This window comes from Gavia stellata, chromosome 8, assembly GCF_030936135.1.
Source record: "Gavia stellata isolate bGavSte3 chromosome 8, bGavSte3.hap2, whole genome shotgun sequence".
In the NCBI taxonomy this organism is placed as follows: domain Eukaryota; kingdom Metazoa; phylum Chordata; class Aves; order Gaviiformes; family Gaviidae; genus Gavia; species Gavia stellata.
Genome location: NC_082601.1, coordinates 43,218,235 through 43,242,704, shown reverse-complemented (window position 1 = coordinate 43,242,704; position 24,470 = coordinate 43,218,235). Strand labels below are relative to the sequence as shown.

At 44.4% G+C, this 24,470-nt stretch overlaps 1 protein-coding gene across 1 annotated transcript in view; it reads left to right on the top strand.

Annotated features, from left to right (window-relative positions):
* HDAC4 (histone deacetylase 4) overlaps nucleotides 1-24,470 on the top strand; it is a 202,945-nt gene that overhangs the window by 15,902 nt on the left and 162,573 nt on the right. The window contains exon 2 of the mRNA XM_059820822.1: nucleotides 24,350-24,421. Coding sequence (XP_059676805.1) covers nucleotides 24,350-24,421 — 72 coding nt within the window. The remainder of the gene's footprint in view (nucleotides 1-24,349; nucleotides 24,422-24,470) is intronic.

The window sequence follows — 24,470 nt, the reverse complement described above, 5'->3', positions numbered from 1 at the left end:
ATTTTCTACTTCTTTGCACCTTTCCTAGAGTCTTGTGCTGCCTTTCTCCCTTCTGACTGATTTCCCATGTCCTCTGCCCCATGAGCTGTCTCCATTGCAGTTAGCTATCAATTTCTTACCGCTCTCTTTACCTTTTTGCTGGATTTTTGTGGCTGACACTGATCAATAGGTTTTACTGATGGAAGACAAGATGGATAAACTGTGCGTGGTAGTAGTAGTTCAGGAAAAAAATGCTAAAAAGCAGAGGCAAGTGCTTCTGATTTGTAACTGTTGTACGTGCATATTTGTGTCTTTCCTGTCTGTTCAGTGTACAGCACTGGAAATATCAACAGGTGATTAAATATAAACTGTTTTAAATCTCACCGATTCGTTATACATTGCAGATGAATTTGTTTTGAGGGAGAATTATTTTGAGACTGAGCATTTTGTAGGAGCCTGATGATTTGCAGGGTGACAAGCTGCAACGTGAGGTGGCAGGTCTGGCGTAGGGAATCTATGTGGAGAAGATGCTTGGGGGGATGCTGCCATTCCTTGAACTTAGCCCAGGTCTTCCTCTTCATGGTCTTTATTTTCAATGATCAACATGTTAAAAAATGAAATACATAAAAAGGCTTAACTCATTCTTAGTATGATGGCTGACCAAGAGGGCTGTCTTTTCTCCTGAAAACTCCTTCATGCCATAACTTAGTATTAGTGCTGATGGTGTCTTCTGTTTTGTTTTCTTGGTAGCACTTTTGGATGTGGCTTGTAGCACTGAAGAGCATTTAGGACTGAGGAGGCCTGATTGTGGTGATACTTTGAATAGCCCAGCCTAAAGATATTGTGCGTCTAAGAAGGATCATTGTTATCCAAGAGCCTGGTTCTGCACTCCTGTGCAACTGTACATGTGTGGTCACATAGGGTGGGAGCGCTGGTAAATCCAGTGTTTTGGGGTCTGAGTGTCTATTACAAGTGGCCGATGCTTTAGGAAAAGCGTGCATGCCTCCTTCTTGGGGCTGGTGGTGGAGAGGAAGGTCTGCTCCAGGCTAGGGGTTCCCACAGCCTGGGAAGACACTGTAACTCAGGGTGGTACTGAGGCAGCTGGATGGAAGGTGTCTATATAAATTAAGTACCCCGTGAAAATAAATAAGGGCATCTGCAGCACAAAGGAAAAGGAGAAACGTGAGGTTGGATATGTGGTGGGACACTTTGGGAAGTAAGTGCCTGGCTTTTCTTCACTTGGAATTAGAATTGCTGGTCTGCTTTTTTGTTTTTCTGCTGCATTCTTCATTTGGAACATTGTTTGTGCTACCCTTGAACATTAACTGCCCAAGCAGTTCACTTAGTGTGGGCAGCCGTGGAAGTCTGTTTTCCATCTTTCGGAAGATTCCAGCTAGTTAGGTTCCTTTTGTTATTCAATTTTCTCTTGTTTACCAGGGTGTTAGGAAGCTGGAATACAAGCAGTGTGTGTTTTGCCCTAGGAAACATCAGTAGTCCAGTCACCATTCCAGAAATTCCTCTCGGTTCATTTTTCTCTGTAACAGAGCTCACAAAGACTCTGAACGCAGTAAATGTAAATCTGAAAAGGTCAAACCTCATGTATGCCGGAGACAGGAGTACAGGATGACAACGATGCAAGGGCACAGATGAATTTTAAACTGTGGATTGAGAACAGTATGTTCATCGAGAACTGTCAAAGTACATGTCTCGAGTACTGAGGAGGAATTAGAGGCAAAGCAGCAAGGATTTCTCTTGCATTACTCAGCGTCGTCTTAACGTATAGCAGAGAGGGATCAAAACACAAGATTCATGGCTAGGAAAGGGTAGGAGTTGCATAAACTGGGGTTGTTCTTTGCTTCCGCTTGCTTGGCCTGCAGGATCCCGCTGGCAGAGAAGTGCCCGGAGAAGCAGCAGATCGAGGGGTTTTCCCGTCGGCCAAAGTTGCGTCGAATGTGCCGTTTTGAGTATGGGTTGATGCAGAGCTTGCAGCTGAGGCACGTTTCTGTTCTGCGGGTCCGTTCACGTATGAGCATGCTGGTTTTGTGCTGAAAGCCTGTCCAAAGGCTTCAGTTTGGATGAAGTCCTTCTTGTACAGCACTTCAATACTGGTGGGATCGGCTTTGCCTTGATGCATTTCCAATTCAAGAAGTGAAAAACCGTACACAGTGTAGGGGGAATCTCATCTAGAATATCAAAATTGACAAATGTCAAGTGTTTTCAGCTGCTCCTTGGCACCTGATGTACAAAGGATGAACAATTCCTGGGCGTTGGGCGTATTGAAATATGGGCCAGAATTGATTTTTCAGGGAGGTCATTGATGTGCACTGTGGGTTTGACGGGGCTGTCACTGCAGCACTGCCTCCGGATGCCATTGTGCCAGCAAAAGGCAGCATGGCAACATATGAGGGATGAACAGGGCTGGTTTCTCCATCACTGGCTGGAGGAAAGGAAAACAAAAATAGCTGTCAGTGTAAAACACTGGAAAAATGCAACCAAAGCTGATGGAGGCATTTGTCATTTAGCAAAGTATGAAATCATGGGGTTTTTTGTCTTAAATAACATACAGGTAGGATAATATGTTCAGGATAATAACGCGCACTAGTTCTAGGAAATGAGAAACTGAGAATATGAACGTTTTGTTAGCGGTGAATGCCTCGGAGCGCGGGACACACCGGCAGACTCCTCTTCCTCTGCCGGCACCGGCACTGCTTGGCCGCTGCCAGCTTCGTCATCCTGAGACCCCACCTTGCTGTTAATGTCTTGAAGTGACTTGGCACAAGAAGCAAATCTTATACTTAAGGCATTTGAATCATTTCAGGGAATGACCTAAGCTAGAAATGAAAGGTGAAGGCTGCTGGGGAGTGCTGTGCACCACCACGTGCTGTGACTACCAGGAGCTGGCCGATGCCTCTCCAGACTGCAGCCCACGGAGTGGGTTGCGTGCGGCAGTTCCTGAGCTGGGCGGAGGGATGGGTGCGCTCCCCGAACGCGATGGGAGAGCAAACCCCTGTGGCCCTGTTCCCCTGCCTCAGCTTTGTTTCATACGCGGGCTGTTTGAGGGCGGTTCATCCTCTTTGGTGCCCACCTCGGGCTTTTCTTCTGCAGGCTGTGTGGTGCACTGAATTAATGTCCCTGTTACGGTGCAGGGAGAGGCAGCTCCTCTGGATCACCAGTGTCACCAGTAAGCAGGGAAGGCAGTTTTGTAGTGGGAAATCAGGAACGCACCATCTAAGGAAATTGCCAATTTACAGTCACTCTTTCCCACCCTAAAAGAGGGGAGGATAAAGCTTACAGAAAGGTATTCCCAGCTTGACCATCTCCAGATAAATTCAGGTCCTCTTTATACCATTTATTAATTTTTCTCAATATTTTTTTGGTATATCGTGTGTTTACTGAACGTGCTGTTACCTGCTGTTCATGTAAACTAATGGAATATATTTTTGTTTTAGGACAATAATTGTGTATGTGTGTGCATATATTCGATACATATACATGCATTTATATAAATGTGTTAATTGCTGTGATAACATTGTCTTCTATATAATAAGCCTTCTATTTTATGATCTTCAACACATGTAATACGGATTTGGAAAGGCGTTATGAAGGAAAAGGCATTACTTTAAATTTATTTAAAGAGAGTTCAAGGCCCGTAATGCATGAAACAAAAATATTCTTTAAAGATGTTAGCTCATAACTCCAGGCAGCATATGTCTCCTCTCCAGAGAGTCCTACTTATGAAAGCAGCATTTCTTGTGAGGCAGAGAATCGCTGACTTGAACGTCTGGGTTATTTTGTCCAATCTGCCCTAGTTCAGAGCCTTTTCATCTTTGTGGCTATTTAGCAGAGCCAAAAGCGTAACCCAGAGACTCGTATCTGTTGTTTTCTGCTGGAAAAAAAGTCTCACCAGCAGCATGGGAGAGGAGCAAGTGCTCAGACTTGGCACGGACACTTCTGATTGCAGTAGCGTGGGGTTTCTGGATGCTTTTTCTAGCAGCTCCCAATTAATAATTTGCTGATTTCAAGCTGCCATCTTCCTACACACTTCCCACCCGCCCCGAGAAGTCTTGAATCTGTTTTGTGGCTTTCCTAAGTGTGTGTGTGAAATATCTCTAGCGCCATTTTAATGTCCGTAGGGCTTCGGCGCAGCTTCCAAGCAGCTCAGAGCAGTGGGATGGCCCCTTCCACGCAGTGCCGTGTCCACGAGATCGGCAGCAAAGGCACCAGACTCCTGCAGCATGAGGAATAGGTTATTGCATGGCCACGTCTGCCTCGCTCTTTGAAAATTTGTTTCACGGTAGTATGAGAAGTTAATTTTGATTTCCCCGCTCCCCCATTTGCTAATAACTTTTTTCAGTGTCTTTCCCCTTCCATGGGAAAGAGGGACCCCCTTGGCCAGGAGAAGCTCTGATGGACTTCTGATGGCTTTCTGGGAGGTTCCACTAGGCTTTTGGTTGGCAGCCTTGGCTTTATGATGAGAAATGGGAGATAAATAACTTCAGATTAAAAAAAACCCAACAAACAACAAGAACTGAAATCCCTTTTTTTCCCCTTCTTTTTCTGATTACTGCTGAGTAAATGGTGCCTTAAGGAGTATCTTAAGCAGTAAAAACAAGTCTCTTAATTTACACTTTCCTATTTGCAGTCATCAAACAAAAATCAATATAACAAAACAGGACTGACTAAAAAAAAACCCTTGACTTTTCATTTTTTTCAGATATTTTTTGATTACTAAGTATGATGACACTTCTTGGCATCGCTGTTTTTACAAGTTGGCTTATTGCATTGCTTGCAACTCTCAGTCTTTGTTTTATTTAGCTGTGGTTTTTAATTTCCTGTTTGTGGCAGGGTACGTGTTTGTCCAACGCTCTATAGCTAGGATCGTGCGGCTTGCCTTTCCGCTCGCAGTTACCGGGTTATGGTGGCGTTTGCTTCACAGGCGGTTCAGTGTGCGAGTTGACAGCACGTGGCTGTATTCAGCATAACCTGCAGCAGCTGCTGTCCGAGTCATATGCGACGTAAAGCCTGATGTTTCCAGCGGTTGTAAATTTTGAACTTGGGAGTGAGCTTTTAAATCAAAAATGTATGCCTGCTGATGCCTTATCCTCGTTGGGTTAATTTGGTTTTGAAACTAATGTATTAATTTCATTTTTGGAATGGGCTTTTTTTTTTAAGACTGTGTGCTGGAGGGAAGAAGAGGGTTGAAAAGGCCCTTAGGGCAACCTAAAAAGTCTTCTGATGGTGCAGAGGGTGTTGGGCCACTGCAGCTGGTATCTTAGACTTTCCTGACCTGGGAATGGGGACTTCACTGTTGGTCCAAGACGTTTCTGGTTGCGTGATGTTTAGGTGGTTCACAGTATGTTGCTTGCAGTTCACCTGCATAGTTTCCCTGCTTATGAAGGTGAAACCTGGCAACTGTGTTGGAGCAAGCTGAGTAGTGCCCTTGGTTGGGAGGAGATCAGATGTTAAAGCCTACAGCAAACCTTCTACCCGCTGTAAGATTTGGAGACCTCTACAGAATATTTTTTTAAAACTTTTCTTTCTTTTGTAACACATGAAAAATATTTCATCATGCAGTCATCTGATTCTGCATTCAGAGAAATCCTCACGGATTTCAGACCTCACCTAGGTGCTAAAACTCATGAGATTTCTTATTATGCATTAACATTGTCTCTGGACAGACCTTGTGCACATCCGGGTTGCCGCGGCATTTATGCAAGTGCAGTCCGTGGGGTTGTTTGGAGCTTTTTAGTCCCCTGTGAGACTGCCTGTTGCAGGTAAAAGCTTCCGTGCTCAGAAGGAATGGGCAGGTAATCCTTGTTAACATACATTTTTATTGCTGTTGTCCTATTTGTCAAGGAAACTTCAGCACAGAGTAGAGCTGGTGCATTTTGCTGTTAACTTTAACGTGCCTTTTCGTTGTTTGAAGCCGCTTAACACCATCAATTAGGTGAGTCTAAGTATCTCGCAAGCTGTTCGGGGTGAAAGGAGCCTGTCCCGATGGGGTAAGGAGGAGACACTCATGCGTAATTTTATTGAAGCAGTGTGGCACAGCGGGTGGGCGTTTTGGCTGCGTGCAGCCACTGAGCAACATTAACCTTAACGTAAAAGAGGGGGAGGATGGCGGAGAGTATTTTTGCACCCCCTACTACTGAAAGCCTGATGTTATTTTGAACATAGGCAAAGTCCCGCATTTTGGGTTGGCCCCGTGGTAACATGGGCTTGCTTCTCCTTGTCTTGGAAACGGAAGTCACTCCTCAACAGGCCAGGGATTAGAAATTTCTGTTTCAAAATGTGCTATTCTCATGTTACTGTGTTTAATGCAATTTAAAACGCTTTTACTATAGCAAATCCATATTACTAATTTCATCTAATATTACTATATTAGATAGCCATGGAATAATGATCCATTGTGGTAAAGCGGTAAGAAAAAACCATTATGTATTACATGAGCATTTCAGTTTGTGTTAACCCCCTCACTGCAATAGAACAGGAAAAAAAGAAATTTTGAGTGCGAGGGAGAAGTTGTCGATTGTACCTTTCTCGTGGTGTTGGCAAGGTTTTCCTCTGCCAGAGCTTTCCGTTGCTTTCCATCGTCAGGGTGAATCAAAGCAGGTGCTGAGGTTGGGTGTTGGGAGCTGTCTTTGGGTGAGTCACGGTCTCTCCCCCCGAGGTGCAGGCTGAAGCTGGTTCCCAAGAGCAGTCTCAGTTTCATGCGAGTAATACTTTTACTTTCATCTACGACAGGGACTACTGAGAAAGTCTAATACTTTTACTTTCATCAACGACAGGGACTACTGAGAAAGTCTAAAGGGTTTCTCATAGACAAGAAAAGATATCCAGGGGAGTCTCAGGTTTATGAGAAAAGCAACAGTTTGGAGACTGAGGATGAAGATTTTGCACCGTTTGAAAGGCACACAATTTATCCAAATGCAAACTTGTGTCCCAGCGTCCTGGGTCTCACCGATGTGAGTGTACTGAAACACCTGATCTGAGCAGAATGGAAGAGGAACGTGAGAGTGGAAGGAATTATCGCAGCGGAAGAGCTTGAGGTTTGCAGTAAGGCAGAGCTGGAGGCATGCAGGATGAAGCCTATGTAACCTCGTGGATGAAAATCAGAGGTGCCTAGAGTAGAACGTAGAGGAACACGTGGCAGCACGCTGCTTGTGGCATCCTACAAAACATCTCTTTGTGCTTCTGAGGTCTTGTGCCTTTTCAGTTGGCTATTGATGTAGCTCTGCTTTCCTTCCCATCAAGACTTCTTTCTTCAAGTAATGCCTAGTGCCTTCTCTGATGTCCAGCTAGACAGCCAGCAGTTAAAATAGTGCATACTGTTATGAGAAGAAAATCTGGAAGCAAGCTGGAGAGCCTCATTCGAGGGAACCTGCCTTTGGGGTTGGTTATCAAGCTGGGGGAGCAACCTGGGCTTGCAGCATGAACCGTGTTCAGCAAAAAGGTCAGATACTCAGGAGCATTCCTGGTCTTCAGTGGTTGTGAGGGGGTACAAGCTGCACTTTTCCTGTTGGCAAGTAAGGTTTTCAGAGAGCGCCTGAGTGATGATACTTGTGTTTGTTACTTGCTGGAGGACCTTGGCCTGAGTTAATGGCACAAGGCTGGAAATGACTGCCAGATGCATGTGCTGGTGATTAATGCAATAAAAGGAAACATTAAATCCTTTCTTGGAACAGAAGGTCTGCGTGTTGAAATCTGCCTAAAACCAAAACAAGACCCTCCATAATCCTGGAAAGATCTGCCGCTGCTCTGATGTGAACTGGGGAGAGCCAGCTGGGAAGAGCTCCTTTATGAACTCCATTGATGGACCGCTACCAGAACTCAGTGAAGAGCAGTTCAAAAAGTACATGAATGCCTTTGGGAATTTCTGCCTGTTTGACAAGAAGCAAAAGGCCTGTTCTCACTGTCAGCATTATCATGACAGCCTTAAGAAGTCCTTTGCCATCCTCGTCTCGCACAAGTGCAGACAGATACACCCTTACCTGTCTAACTGGCTTTCGTGGTCTCCATCCACTGCTCTCTGTACAAATCATAGAATCGTAGAATGGTTTGGGTTGGAAGGGACCTTAAAGATCATCTAGTTCCAACCCCCCTGCCATGGGCAGGGACACCTTCTACTAGACCAGGTTGCTCAAACCCCCATCCAGCCTGGCCTTGAACACTTCCAGGGTTGGGGCATCCACAACTTCTCTGGGCAACCTGTTCCAGTGCCTCACCACCCTCATGGTGAAGAATTTCTTCCTTATACCTGATCTAAATTTACCCTCTTTCAGCTTAAAGCCATTACCCCTTGTCCTATCACTACATCCCCTTGTAAAAAGTCCCTCTCCAGCTTTCTTGTAGGCCCCTTCAGGTACTGGAAGGCTGCTAGAAGGTCTCCCCAGAGCCTTCTCTTCTCCAGGCTGAAGAACCCCAACTTTCTCAGCCTGTCCTTATAGGAGAGATGCTCCAGCCCTCTGATCATCTCTGTGGCCCTCCTCTGGACTTGCTCCAACAAGTCCATGTCCTTCTGGAGGGACCCCAGAGCTGGACGCAGTACTGCAGGCGGGGTCTCATGGGAGCGGGGTAGAGGTGGAGAATCACCTCCCTTGACCTGCTGGCCACGCTTCTTTGGATGCAGCCCAGGATACGGTTGGCTTTCTGGGCTGCGAGTGCGCACTGCCGGCTCATGTTGAGCTTCTCGTCATCTTCACGGCTCTAATACAAAGACAATAATTTCCACAGAAATACTTAGTTTGAGTGTTTTAAAGTAAAACAGTCTTTTGATGAATGGCTCCACGTTCTTATCTCTGGTTAAAAATAAGCTTTTGTCTTTGGCACTTCTGGGGGGTTTGTTTATTTTTTGAGAGTGAAGAGCCAGCTTTGAAGTTTGGAATATGGTCATGCTGGGCACAGCTGTTTTGAATTGCATGTGTTGTTTTAATTGCAGTTTATCCGTGTACTTCCAGGATCGTTTCAGAGTTTAACTGATGATTTTGATTAAAAAGTTGCCCTTTGCTGGGTGCTGTCTCTGTTGGCTGTTTTGTCCTGAGTGCCCTGAATTAGCGTGTTGGGAAAGGATTTTGACCTCTGGATGCCGGTAATTTTTGGGGTGCCGCATGGCAGCTTCACCCAGAGCAGCACTATGAATTTGGTACGTAAAACCCTGGAGATGGGCGCTAGTTCCTTTCACGTGGACTGTCCCTTCACATGCTGATGATATTGCGGCTCCTCCTCACTGGAGTATTTCTGGTAGCAACTACTTTGTATTGATGGTCTGTTATATGCCTGCACAGAAATAACTGTCCTAACTTTGTACACCAGTTTCTTAAAATTTTATGTGGACCTACTTGAAATATGAGCAAAGCAAGGAAACAAAATTTGTCTTTTTCCCTTTTTGAGAGAGAGGATGGCATTTTAAACATGTGATTGCTGTCTTCAATGGGCTTAGGGTGAATTGCAGTTTAGGCTCCTAATAAGCATGATCAGCTTGTCTCTGATCCTTTAACTGTTTGACCAAAAGGATTTTTCACTGGTGAGCAACAGATTTTACGCTATTACAGTAACAGGCTTGGATGCGGAGAAGATACCACACGCCAGGATGAGTTCCTTGGGAAGGTGGAGCTGCAGAAGCTGTGCAGGTACCCAAGGAAGACGCGTGCAGGTGGGTGAGTTGGCAGACTGGCCAGCCCTCCATCTGACTGCTGGCTCTTAGCTCAATGCAGCGGTACGAGCTGAATTAAGTCCCTGCCTCCTGTAGTTCAAACATATATCTTTAAATGTAAGTTCTTAGGCTGAAGTATTTGACCTGATGGACAAAACAGGTAACAGGCAGAAGGAATCAAGGCATTTGCTTTCAGACCCAGTCGAGCTAGCCCTGGCACTGGGTAGGTGGCGAGCAGGCTGATCTCACTCAGGATGGGTTAATTATAAATTCTGCCTGTCTGATGGATATATGTGAAAACGGAGGGTTCTGGGTTTAAACAAATGACACTGTCCTACATAATTCAAGCCCTGGGGGAGAGCGGAGCTGTGGTTACTGTGATACATGGGGTGTGCGAGGCACCAGCACCCATGGAGCTGTTGTTTCCGAGTGTGTTGTCCTGATGCACATGGAATAAGGTTGGTGTGACAGCAGGGAGGTGAGAGGAGCCCTCTCGGGGTCTCGCTCAAGCTTCTGGAGTTGTAGGTCTCCAACAAGCTGTGTGTAAAGCAGATGTGTCCAGTCCAGCTTCCCTGACCGTGCTGTTTGTTTTTTGCCTTTGATTGGAAGCGTTCTCAGATCTCAGAAGGATTTTTTTTTTTTCACTTGTGTGGAGTTTTCGCCCAGTATTTTAGCTCTTGTTTTGTAGAAGAAAGGCTTGACGGAGCACTCTGACAGGTGGAAACTCGAAGCCTTGCACTCTGACAGCCACCTGGGACCCAGCAGCTCCATCGAACCCAACTCCTGCTCTGTTTGCTGACGGTCCTGTTTCCGTGTCTCCGTATTTATTTTCCCCAATGAAAAATTCTCCCTTTTTTCCTCTGCTCTTTCCAATTCTGCCATCCACTCAAGAAGCTGCAGCTTGTAAGGCGAAAAGGCATCTGCTTAGTAGTGAAATTGTAGATGGTTCCCATTGCCAGCAGTGTCCAGGGAGGGGTCTGAGCATCAGTTTCCTTTGCCTCTTTTCTCCCTGCCCTCTGCTTCATCCAGGAATTTTCCCTGCGTTAGCCTGCTTTCTGAAAGCATTAGTGTAATGGGTTGGTGAGTAATTGTTATCACTTCCCTTTTCTGCTGCGGAAAGGATCAGAGTCTTTGGACACAGCCTGCCTTGGAAATGGTTTCATGGATGAGTCTTATTTAGCGTGTGTGCTAGCAAAACACAGGGCTGGGGTAAGGAAGGAAACTCGTGCCGTTTGGTTCATATAACATACAGTTTGTTCCCTCTTTAATGAGGCAAGCCTTTTTTCTGCTTGGTATCTCGTTAGCTTGAACATAGTGTCCTGTGAGCATGTGGGCAGGAGCTGGAATCTCGTTCGAAGCTGCAGAAAAGCCAGGCTATCTTTCAGCTGGTTTTCTTCCTGACAGTTTATTCAACTGCAGAGAAGGGAAAATTAAGCAGGTTATTCAACCTTCTCTCCTGCCTTTAAAATGTGCTTCATAGATCTCCTTCTGCTGGCAATTGCAGATAATTTCGAGGGTTTTTTCTTTTCTTTTCTCACTTCATTTTTATATCACCAATCAGTTTTTAAAACCTGCTAAAATATTAGTTTTGATTAAAGTGGCATTATATCTGTGAATCTGTAGCTATCAAACGTGAATTCATGTGCTCTGAATAGTCCGTGATTGTGAAATGGCCGGGTGCCAGCAGCACCTCTCCTGCTGAATGCCAAGGGAGTCCTGCGGAGTTTGCTTTTTTTAGTGTGCTGAAGTTCATGGGATCTGTCTCGGCAGATTAAGCACTTCGCATTGATAATACTGATCTCCCGTAGAAATATTTATCTGTGATTGCGGAATATTGGCTTTACCCCATTCTCGTACCTTGAAGGATGGAAAGTTTTACTCACTTTTGATAAAAGGCGACATTAAAACTTTGAAAAAAAACCCACCATGCAGTTAGCAGGGAACAGGAACGTTTTGCAGAATGGCCCTTGAAAGAGTCTGTTGGTTGAACATAATATTCCAGAGTTAAGTTTAATGCTTGGACTATGCTAATTTCTTGAGGACAGTCACCTTTTCAGATGGATGGCACCCTGCAGATGGTGGCAGATTGTACCCTCCTCCACTCCTGCCAGGAGCCTGTGCTCGCTGACAGAATAAAAGCAGTAAGGATGAAGCTATCCGTAAGAGTTGATGAATCTCTTGCCTTTAAAATTGAAGTGCTTCATGCCAGGGAAAATATCTATGAATATATTTATAGTAATAAACAGCGTAGTCTCGACTCCTTCGTTGCAGGCGAGGAAATTGCTGTTCCACCAAGTCTGTGAAAGTGGAATCTACTTATAGATGCTTTGAAATGGTAGTCTTTTTTTTTTTTGCTCTGGGATTTAAAAATATCTGAAGTCCAAATTTTAGAAATCTGTACATTAATTGACAAGAAGATGTTACATACAGACTATCTAAAGCTGGTAGATAATGGCTGGTATATTCAGGAACAGGTAGACTGGGACAATTTTCCTGCTGTCTGGTATTGATAGTCGTTGACTTTATATTGGATAGGGCTGGGATAACGCGGAAGTGCTGTGCAAAGGCACCAGGTTGGTTCTGCATGCAGCATCTCATCTGAGATGGATTTAACGTCACGACCTAGCGGGATCCTGCAGATCCCACCATGAGTCTCCCAGCACTCTGGGGAGACAGGGACGCAATGATGTGGTTGATTCTCCATGGGGTGGGAACCCTGTGCTATCCTGTTGGGGCTCGAGGTAGCGCTAGGCAGGAGAAGGTCTTGGATGCCCACCACCAAATACCTTCTGATGTTGGCCGCAGAAGAGAGACTGCAGGAAATGGTTGGGTAAGCTAAGCCTAAAATAGAGCCAGGTCTCTGATACACTACTGGCCTGGCATGGCACACTGAACCGTGACTGTGTGTATGAAATAAGATAGCAGTCTTTCCTGCCTGTAAGAAAACACCTACAACTTTACTAGGTAGGTGTTTGGGGTTGAGCGGGCGCAGGTGTATTTCTTGGTTTTCCACCTTGCCTGAGTAAGACTGAGTAATCTGTCAGACTACCAAGGTGCGACAAGCGATCAGGACATAGGATACTTGTTTTGAAACTGCTGCAAGTGCGTGCTCGAGCCTGTCCATAATTGGACTTTGTGGTTATTTTCTGTGTGCCAAATGAGCTGATTTTGAAACTTGTTACAGAAGAATGGAATGAAAAACAACTTTAAATATGGATATTTTTGGCTTAAAAGGAAAAATACACATCAGAAGTGTACCGTACCTGCTACTTCTTTCCTTTGTATTTTATTTTTTCATCACTTAATGCTGCCTCCATCCAGGGGATGGTGGAAAGGCTGGCTGTAGGGGGTTCTGACTTTCCTTGCCCACAGGGGCAAGTAAGCCTACTGAAATGGCTAGCTGTTCTTTTTTGCTGTAATTATGTCAGACCATTTTAAGTAAGCTTTATCTCTTTGATCTAATGGATAGCTTACCACAGACCTTAGATTACTCGCATTTATATGTAAAAGATTATTTTATTACCGTGGATTTCCAAAATGACATCTCTTTCAAATTTTGTGCAGATGAAGTCATCAGAGTCTGCTGAAGAGACTGAAGATTGTCATATTTAGTAGGAGTTACGTTATCCTCCCACTGCACAGAATTACGGAAAATAACGGCGTAGGAAGTAGAACACAATGCTTTTATGATTTGGCATTTGAAAAGTAGTGTATTGTCATTTGGATATTAATCTGTAAACACCCTGAGGACCACAGCGTTTCCTGTTTTAACGCACCTTAGGTATTTGGCTTCTAGGATAACTCCTAGTGATATATTAAAGTTTGCTTTTCTTATTAACTGTTGCCGAGTGCTACTTTTCCTTTGATGTTAACCAAAGTGGGACCTGTTGGATTTATCTTTACTAGGTTCTGGGTAGGAAAGCAGTACGAAGCTCTTGTAGTTGTTATGCCTGAGTATCTCCTGACTCTTGTGAAATATTCATGTGGATTATAATGCAAAAGAAAGCTTAAAACCCAATATAGTTCTTGCTTGCGAGGTGCTGAGAGCTTGTGGTCTGCTGCTGGCTTCAGTGGAATGTTCCACCTGACATCTGGACCTGTGAATGTCATAAAATCATAGAATTCTTTAGGTTGAAAAACAACCTTTAAGATCGAGTCCAACCATTAACCTAACCCTGCTAAGTCTACCACTAAACCATGTCCCTAAGCGCCTCATCCTCACATCTTCTAAATACCTCCAGGGATGGTGACTCTACCACCTCCCTGGGCAGCCTCTTCCAGTGCTTCACCGCTCTCTCAGGAAAGAAATTTTTCCTAATATCCAGCCTGAACCTCCCCTGGCGCAACTTGAGGCTGTTTCCTCTTGTCCTATCACTTGTCACTTGGGAGAAGAGACCAACACCCACCTCTCTGCAACCCCCTTTCAGGCAGTTGTAGAGAGCGATGAGGTCTCCCCTCAGCCTCCTCTTCTCCAGACTGAACAACCCCAGCTCCCTCAGCCGCTCCTCATCAGACTTGTGCTCCAGACCCCTCACCAGCTTCGTCGCCCTTCTCTGGACACTCTCCAGCACCTCAATGTCCTTCTTGGAGTGAGGGGCCCAAAACAGAACACAGGATTGGAGGTGCGGCCTCACCAGCGCCGAGTACAGGGGCACGATCACTTCCCTAGTTCCTGCTGCCCACACTATTTCTGATACAGGCCAGGATGCCGTTGGCCTTCTTGGCCACCTGGGCACACTGCTGGCTTGTATTCAGATGTCTCTAGAGTAATCAGTATTGTCAAGGGCATGAAGGAGATTTAAGATTCCAGATATGCCAGCCTCTTCTGTAACCGAGACGGACATCAGCCTGACCTACTTTCTACTGCATCAAAAGTAAGAAGTCAGAATTATGGCAAATTAAATATGTACAAGACCATGCTGATGGTGTTTATGCATAATGTCACTCACTGGCAATGTGAGGTGGCTAACTTGGATATTAGATGTAGTAGTAGTAATAACAATAATTATAAAAAAAACAAACAAACCCCATATAAACAGGATTGGATTAGCTTTCATCTAAATGGGTGTTTTCTTGTTCATACTTGCAGGCCAAAAACTAACGTATTTAGAGCCCAGCTCTAATATATATATTTTTTTTTTTTTGTCTCCTCTCCTTCTATCCCTCATTCTGCCTGTGGATATCTGCAGCATTTTATTTTTACCATCCACCTTTAAAGTATGAGTAAATAGTGCTTAAATACTACGTTTGTTTTTGTTGAATTCTATAGGCTGTTGTGATGCGCTGGATTTTTATAGCAGTCGCATTTGATTCCAATTGAAACCATAATTGGTATTTCGACTTGATAGCTGCTGTAAATCTCAAAGAAGGGAAGAGAAGGATGCTCTCATTTTGTTAGGCTGCTTCTCTTTCGGATGCATAGTGCATCTTCCAGCTCTCTGGGCTAATTAAAATGCCATTACAGTACATGTGGTGCTACAATACAGTCTAGGGAGACTTCCAAAAATAGATTCTTGAGTGCAGACAAATTAGAGAGGAAATATGCACTGAGCATTTTCTCATAGGTTTAAAGAGAAATAATCCATTTGCTGCCTTAATTGCTTTCTTGTAAATGTTGAAGACTTTTTTTTTCTCTGTAAATTTCGAATGAGTAGACAAATAAATAATACGTCCGCGATAATTACTATTCTCATTACTAATATTTTAACTTGTTGTTAAACGCCATAGCCATTAATATGCAAGTCAGGATGTTCTAGTGGACTGTTCTTTAACGGTCAGGGACGGAGACTTTTATTCCTCAGCGATCCTATTTTAGCTGCCTGGTATCCCACGGCTACAAGGTTAGCGCATGGTCTGGTTTTAGAAATGCAGCAATACAGTTGACCGGAACCACCCACTCACCCACCCCAACTCCTGCCAAGAAGTAACGCAGATAAATACTGTTTGCACGTTGTTCAGCAACACAACCTCCCAAGTCATGTATAAAATGCAAAACACTTTTTATAATGGGACTGCGGTACGTATATGCTGATAGCAGGAGAAAACTAGATGTTCTTGGGCCTGGAAGAGGTCCATGAAATTACCGTGAGCTTACACATGTAAGGGAGATGGCGCGTAACTCCCTGGGCAGTGCCGGTAAGAGTGAGGAGCTCTCACTTTTCACGGCAGGTACCTCCCCGTAAGCTGCTGACAGCAGCCTGACGGCGAGGGCTGAGGCTTGTGCTGGTTTGTAGACCACTAGGCAGCCTTAGTCGGAGGGAAGGAGCTGGGGGAAGGGGAAGACAAGAAGACCAACAGCTCGTGACTGTGATGGCAAGTACCATGCGGAGGATCCGCTCTGTGGAGTGTAGCAGATGATGCTGTGGGGTCATATACGGGGTGTGTGGGGTTGTTTTGAAGCTTGCTTTAGGACTGCGTTTTAGTCCAGTCCCTCAGATATGAGTCCCCATTAGTGAGTGGCTGGAGTGTGTTAGGCTGGGCGTTCTGGATTGAGTTTGAGGTGTATCCCCCCAAAAAATCCAGTCTGTGTGCTTGGACTGCTCCACCAAATATATGGGATGTGGGAAGTGGGGCAGCCAGGGACTTGCTCCAAGAGCCCGCTCCCAACGCAAAGTGGAAGCTGATCCTGCCAATGCTCCTCTTTGTACAGGCTTTGAAGGTAGCCCTGGTCAAGCGCGCACCAGCTCATCTCTTGAGCGAAGAGAGCTGTGAGGTTGGTTGTGTCTGCGCTTCATGGAAAAGCTCGAAGTATTGTTGTGTTTAAGTGTCTGTCAGTCGTACCGTGAAGCAGACGGGAAGGTGGTGTGGTTGGAGAGAAGGGGAATGGACCTCTCTTTCTTTTCTTTGTGAGACAAGTTCACAATGGTTTTTCTAGAAAGCAGTGAGGAGAGCAAGGTAATTGTTTGCTTGATGACAACTACAAATTCAGGAGTCATTGATCCAGAAACATCCCCTTTCTGGCCTTAGTGAAAGCTTAATTTTAAATGTGGATGCATGCTCTTGAAAGGATGTGGTTGGGATAGTCTCAGATGCCAACTGATGGCTATTTATTCTGGGCTTACTGTCAGCCGCCTTGTTTTGCCTGAGGCTTTTTATCGATTGGGCACTGAGAAATTACAGCTGCTTTCTATTTTGGCTTGGAAGGCATGGGGGCAAGTTTTTGAGCTGTATCTTCCTGGGTTAAAAATAGCCAAAATAATCTGGTAACTGCCTTGCGAGTGGTTTGCAAAGAAACGATTATCAAATTCATCATCGGTCCCTTGGACTATTGCAGATGTCTTATTGGAATGTCTTATAGGTCAACAGTTTTCCTCTGCGCTCTTTTTTCTTATCTAGGAACTGGAAATACGTAAACAAAAAGCTCCAGTGCCTGCTGTATTACTGAGAATGGTAGAGTCCATTGGAGGTTTTGCCATTTGTGTGCCAAGCCCACCCCAAAACCAGCTTGGAAAGGAACCCGAAGGTGTGAATGGCAGGTATGTCCTCGTGTGGAGGACATGGACTGGCAGCCCAAGGGCAAGGTCTTAGGTTTTAGGACTTGTCGCTTACAGGAGACATCATTCCCTGCCTTCTCAGAAATAACCGATTGCTGCTATGTAGTGAAGTGTTGTCCCGAAAGTATATGACTAAAGACGACCAGAAACATATTTGGTCGAGAGGTCTCAAACTCCCTGCGTTAGCAGATAATTGCTCATCTGGAAGAAGTCTCGGGGCCACTATGTCGTCTTCCTTCAACTGAGAAAAGGCTGATGTTGGAAAAACGACGGAGTTCTGCAGACCCTCTATCTCATTTTTTTAAAATCTTTTCTCGGAGGTTTCTCCTTGATTACCTACAATTCATCTTCTGGTGTTGAATCCGAAACCGAGGGCAGTGCTTTGGACGCAGAGGCTGTCATGTCCCTGAGTAATGACCTCCCCTGCATTGCATTTGTGCCTGCTGATGCATCCTGGAATGAACTTGTGTCTTCCGCATCGTTGCCAAATCGTGGTGGATGCTCAGTTTTGTGAAGTGCTTTGGCTTTTCTTTGTTGTATCCTTACTTTGCCAGGTATTTCTCATTTGTAATTGTACATTTGACTATTATTATTATTATCATCATCATTAAGGTGGTAGGGTTTTACTCATTTGTCATTGAACCTTGCATCCATCCATTTTCCAGCTTGTCGCTGAATTCTGCGTCTTATGCTCCAAAGGGGATCTCTGTGGTGTAAGGACACGCCTGAGTTTTAAATGCATCTTTACTTCTCTTACCAGTAAATTGTGAGCTACCGCAGTACGCTGGATATAATAGGTCCAGCAGCAGATGATGACTGAGTGGCCTTTTTAAACCAGTTTTATGGTGATTCACGCAGACCTGATCTTCTTTCTGACATGCCCCATGTATCCTCTCAGTGTGGACTGTTGGTTGTTTTGGGGTTTGGTTTTTTTTTGTTTGTTGTTTTAATAAAACTTGAGTAAAATCAAAACTTTTTTTGCCAGTTTGCCAGCCAGACATACTGACAAAGAAACAAATCATTTGCCTGCCTTCAACTTCACCTCAATCCATCCGTCTTGCTTTTCCTGTTACTGGATTTTTTTGTTCTGCCTCTTGAAATTGTCCTCTCTTTCAGGATATCAATTCCTAGTCAATAATGCTGATTTTTCTGCACCTCTTGCTCCTGCCTTTCTCTCCTGCCCTTTCTTAAAGTTTTATTTCTACGACTCCGTAGGACTCTTCCTCTACTCTGTGTGGCCTTTGAAGATAATTGTTGGTTGTTCATCACTTTACTCAAGGAGTTCAAGTAGGCCAGGGTGATTTGCATCAGGTCGAAAGATCGGAATACATGGGAAACTATTTAAATAACCTCTTCGTTCCCAGTTCTGCCCTGCATTTTTAAACTCAGCAGAGTTAATTATAGTAAGGCTGCTTACAGTTTTCTGTAAGAGCTCACTGAATGCTTCAATCTTCTGGTTTTGTTCATTATTTGTCTCTCTTTTTTTGAAGTAATAAAGCTATACTTCCCTGTCCTCATCTGTTTTGGTTTTGCCTTGGGTGGTGATGTTGCTGTTGTTGTTTTGTTGCTTCATCTTTTCCGAGAGTTTTTATCCGTGCATGTTTCTGTCTTATTCTGGAGTGTACTGTAGCCATCTTGTCTTTGTTTTGCTATTTTCGACATGCTTAAATCCTGCTAACCCAGCTACTTCCAAACCTGTCCTGGCTATATTTTTAAAGTAACTTAAACAACTCTTTGGAACAGCCTAAGATAAAAATAAACTGTTCACGTTCCCATCAATGAATAATGGCTTCATCTTATTAATTAATGAGTAGAAATACCCATCTGGAAATTAAGCTACACTAAACGTTCTCAACCTCGAGCCATAAATCAGACAGGCTGGTGTCTGCTGCCTTCCAGGCTCGATGGACGGTGCAGTTTGTCTTTCCCTTGCGAGCATCTTGGACTGGACAGTCTGCCGGCATCATTTCTTCACCGGCTGCCGTCAGCCCTGGGATTAATCTGGCCGGTCCAGCCTCCCTGGTACAGCTGGGACAACTCACTCCTGCTGCTTTCTGATATTTTTGGTGACATCATTAGATTGATTCATATCGAACCAATTCAAGAGGATGTTTTCTTGAGAGTTATTTTTAGTAGCTAGGGACAAACTTGGCTACTAGAGAGCTCAAAAATATTTCGTAGCTAAGCTGGTTTGTCTCAGTACTATTCGAAGCAGGGTTTGTGGCTTGTAAGAGTCAAATCGTGATTGCGTGGTTTCACCTCTTCGCACTTGCTTTGCCTGTCCACCATGGTAAGACAAGCTGCTTCCCATCCCTGTCCCCTTTTTGGGGACTGCAGAAGCACCCCTGTGATCCCTTCTGGGCAGTAACAGGGATAAAACTATAGAGCTGTGTGTGGCACAGATCATTTTAGCATCTTCCGAGTTGTTTTCTTAAGTTTGTAATTGCCAAAGCTTTCTCTGTAGATACATGCTGAAGCGTGGAGAGGATTGGAGCTGAGTACTTTGTAAAGGTAGGAGGTAAAACTTTTTGTTTCTAATGGAAACTGATTGTATTCATTTTGGCATTTGCAGACTCGGAGCACTCTTAGTGCTTTCTAAGCATTGGCATAAACCATCACGCTTTTCCCTTGTCGCACAAAGGTCAATTATACAGCAATTGATTTAGGAGAGAGTCTCCAGTAATGGTGGTAAGAACACCCAGTGCAGCAGTAGCAGAAAACAGGCTTTTTTTTGAGGCTTACATCCCCCCAGGTGTGACTGGTTTATCTTCGGTGTGATGGTGTGACAGGATCTGTGAAGCAATGTGGCTGAATATGCAAAATATAGGGATTTTTTTTTTCTTTTTTGAAGTCTTATAGAGTGTATAATCGTAACCTAGGACTCCAAACGCTCCATCTTTCAGTGGTCAGTTCTCATGGTTGGTTTTTTTAAACAGATAATTCTTTAAAAGTTTAATACCAATTTAGCTATTCTGTTTGAGAGAAGGAATCAATCAAAGCGAGTGCTTTTGTGGGCAGCAGTATCCTGGCGTATAGGGTGTATGGATTTTAGTACTTGGTCAAAATTTGGTGTAGCACAGTTGTGATTGTAAAGCCTTCCTTCCACTGCTCCTTTTGGTTGGTTTGGGGTTTTTTTGGTCAGTATTGTGTTGGTAAGTAGATATGACACTTCACTAAAGGCAATGGTATTTTAACTCCTAACAAACTGACCACCTAGTCTCTTGAAATTAAAGGGTTTCTTTGCTTCTTGTAGCGTCTTTAGCTTGTTGTAGGAAGCTGAGGAGACAACGGGAATGTTTAACTGCTTCAAGAGGTGAGGTATTGTATTCTGGGGTTTTTTGGTTTGTTTTGGGCCTCAAAAGCCAAGCTATGTCTGCCCACGCGACGCAGTTTTGAGTCTAAGACGCCTGTTTTTTTGTCACGTGAAGCTCGTGGATGGTATGAATTACTGCAGCTTGGAGTAATACGGGTACTGTGCAACCACTGCGACCCAGAGCAAAAGATTTTGCATTCTAAGTAGCTGACCCGATGTAGGACTGTGGTGATTTTGGTGAATCTCCTGCAGCATCCTGATGGCAAATGGTATCTGAAACCAGATAGACTCTGCATTTATGGAGGTGGCTGAAGTAGGAGTTTTTGGCTTTGACCTGTGGCTGTTGGGAAAGGACAACACTTGAGTTCCAGCTTGGAAAGGCTGGTTACAGAGCATAGGCTTCTCTTAAATATGTGCCGCTTCTGCAGCGAGGCACAGTAGCTGTATAAAATGAGCTTGAAATATCTCTGAGGTCCTGGCTTTTTCACTGCTGCTCGTGTTTTGTAGTAACAGAGAAGGTGTGTGCATGGGGAGCAATAGAGCAGAATGTGTGTTTGTTTGCAGCTACTTCCATTACAAAACCAAACCCTGAACTCCTCTAGATTCTAGAAAGCGAGTAAATGGAAATGTCTTCAACATTGCTTTTCTTCTCAGCATTTTATTAACTGTGGAGATGCCAGGGATGCTTGTTCCCACTGCAGGGCTCCTGCCTGCAGCCGCAGCACGGGGACACGCTGGTGCTGCATGGGTGCTGCATGCAACCCGCGGGCTCGTGCTTTCACCCCTCCCCATCGAGAGGTGGAGGTGCATTCGCAAAGGGAGTGAATGTGGGTGCCCCAGGCACATCCCGGGCATCCGATGGATGCACCGTGTGGTACCTGTCTGCGGAGGATACAGAGGGCTGGGAAAGAAGGTGATAGGTTACCAGGAGCAAGTAGGGTGAAACGATTATGGTCTGGACATACCAACCCAAAGGGTTTTACAAAAATATATGGTAATCAACTTGTGTGGATAGCATATTTGCTGTGTTGTGATTGCCAGTGTACGTGTTTAGCGTGCTCGGGGTGTGAGGTAGCTTACCCCTCAGGAGGAGGCAAGCCATGTGCCAGCCTGCGTGTTTACATCTTATTTTAACCTTTTTTTATCAATACTGCTAGCTTAGGAGTAGAGGTGCCTTATACAAATACCTCCTGATAAAGTACCTCCTCTTTTTCTTTTTCTTTTTTTTACAAATGGAGATTTTTTTTTTTGTTTAATCACTGCATACAGCAAATACAGAACCTCAGTCTTACATAATTTGGTTTCACTTCCAGTGTTTAAGGCATCAGTGCTTTAAAAAATGTTCTTAAACGTTCTTCTGTGATTTGTCTATTACTCATTTTGAAACAAAGATTGAAGAGTGTTAGTTTGTGGCTTTTTTTTTTTTAAATTAGTTGAAAAATATAGGTCCTTTATTTCTTAGAATTAAAACAAAAAGGCCTAAAAATCCTCACTAACCAACACTTTTGTTAGTGACCTCTGGTGCACTGGTGAGACCGAAAATTCACAGCAGTGGGGGAGGAAATCCATGGACAACAAAATAAAAAGCCTATATCAGTTTGGTCGGCTTTGAAGTGGGTTACCTGCTTCATGCAGGTGCCCGTCCGTGGTGTCTGGCCAGCCAGGTGAGCCTGCCAAAATAGCCGGTGCTGCGGACTCGCGCCAGGAATAGGTGGGCTCCCGTCAAGTCGATCTCTGCCCCAGCTTTGTACCGCTGGAGGTGTGGGTTTCATATGTCGCTTGTTCAAAACTGCTGGGTTTAGCATGAGAAAGGGCACCTTTGCTCCAACAGCCTCACTGCAAATAGGTGTTTTCCGTCAAAACTGATCTGGATTTGTCTCGCAGAACACCTGGGCTGCTGGTACAGGGCTCTGTTTTGTAGTTGGGTCCTCCTCTGAAGGCACATCTTCATCTGAAATAGCTCAGCGGAGAAGCCGAGAATACTCCAGGAAAACGGCGGGGGCTCCCAGGGCTGTTCTCACCTCTCCCTGCTGTGAGTTCCCTTTTCCCGGATGCTCTCTCCGGTTGAGCCGCAGCATGTACCGGAGCGGGTACACGTACCTTGCTGGCCGGCTGCTGGGGCGGCTGCTGCTGCGTTGCTAGGAGAGCCCAGCAGAGTGATAAATATATATATATATTTTATTTTTTTTTTAAGCCTCTGGCAGGCTGAAGAGATGAGTTTTAGGAGCTGCTCGTGGTCCCTGGGCGATGCGGGTGTGTTCAGTGCAGAAACATAGCGAAGGCTTCAGCAGCAAGTAGGCTTGCAATTTGCCAATGAATTAAAAAATTACTAATGAAGGCTGAGATAGCAAAAGCCTGTCTTATAGAAAAAACAAGACTGTAAAACCCGACATTTTAGTCACCAGGGAGGATCGTATTTTTTTGCTATCCATTTATGCTCTTTGATCTGCAGTGACCACTGGGTTGTGAATCTGGACAGGCTGATGGGTGAATGTTATTTAAAATAGTGATGTTTCGCTCCACTCCTTCAATCCAGTTGCCTCCTCATTTGTTGCCATTCGCTGCTGCTTGTGCAGGTGAAGCTCAACTGGCCGAGTGTCATCCCGCCAACGCTGCAGGTTGGCCGCTCCGGTACAGCAAGCCCAGCCACTCTCTTGGCTCTGGAAGTAACAAACCAAAAGCCAAAAAAATTATAATGTCAATAATCTATATTACTTGTTTGAGACGGAGAACTCAGCGTGGTTCTAGTTTAATTTATTGACATATTGCCTGAGGCTGCACTCATCCTTCGGTATGGTCACTGGCAGCAAACCCATGCAAGTGATGGAGAAGACCAAGACCCAAACATGCCTTCTCTCCAGAAACCTGCAATGGAGAAAGTAGGGAGAAGAAAACAAAGTGGGATTTTTATTTTTTTTTTATTATTTTGTATGGTTTTTTAACGTTCCACTGACATCTTAACATTTTTATAATGCTGTCCTTTTCTTTGACTGCGAGAGATGGGGTGGCTTCTTTGATGTCTCCAGACAGGGTTTGGCTTGATCGTATCTGTGCTGCAGCACAGAGTGCAGAACAAGCGAGACAGAACTGGCAAAGGTGGAGGTATTTACAGCGGAACAAATGGGTTTGAGATACGTTTTCTGTATTCAAGTATTTATAATCTGAGTACTGAAAACGTAATTTAGCATTTTTTGCTTCAACTTTTATGGGGGGGGGGCAGATGGGAGGGGAATGGGTGACTAGAAAATCTGGTCTGGCAGTCTACAGCAGTAGGTATTGTGTTCTTCTGTTTTAACTCTACCTGAATGCAAGATACAATCTTTGAAATATTTTAAAGAGAGAACTGCTTCAGCAAGATGGGTTTCTGCATATCATTTACAAAGTATGTTTTTAATGCCTTTCTGAAATCCAAACTTATGCAAAATGGGGCTTGTTATGCATGTCTATGCATTTTAATCTCCTGCAGTGATTTGTCAGTTTTCCTTAACATCTCCCTGGCATATTACAGCCATTCTTCAACTTCGCTTCACAGGGCTGCGTTTCTGTCTTAACTCACTCAGTTCTCCGAGCAAGGAATGAATTGCAATTTAGTTATTGTATGGTAAGGTTTATAAGCTGACGTGCCTATTTCCTTGGATTGGGATCAGTACCAGTTGTGGATTTAAAGACCGGGAAAACCTGACTGCAATTCGGGCTACAGTATCTTTTATTATATGCTTTCGCATAAGCAGTTGTTATGCAGCTGTCCTGTTAATGTTCTTGTTTCTATTGATTTGTGCTACTTGTCTGTTTCTGTTTTACATTGATAATTGGTTCGTATGTTTTTTTTTTTTTTTAATTTCTGCTTGGAATGTCTAAAATAGCTCAGCTAACCAAAGAGTTGATGTGATTTATTTTTTTTTCTCTTTCCAGATGGGCTTTCTGGCAGAGACCAGCCAGTAGAGCTGTTGAATCCACCTAGAGTGAACCACATGCCTAGCTCTGGTAAGAAGAAACTTTTATTAAATGTTGTTCCTATTCTGGGAATGCAGTA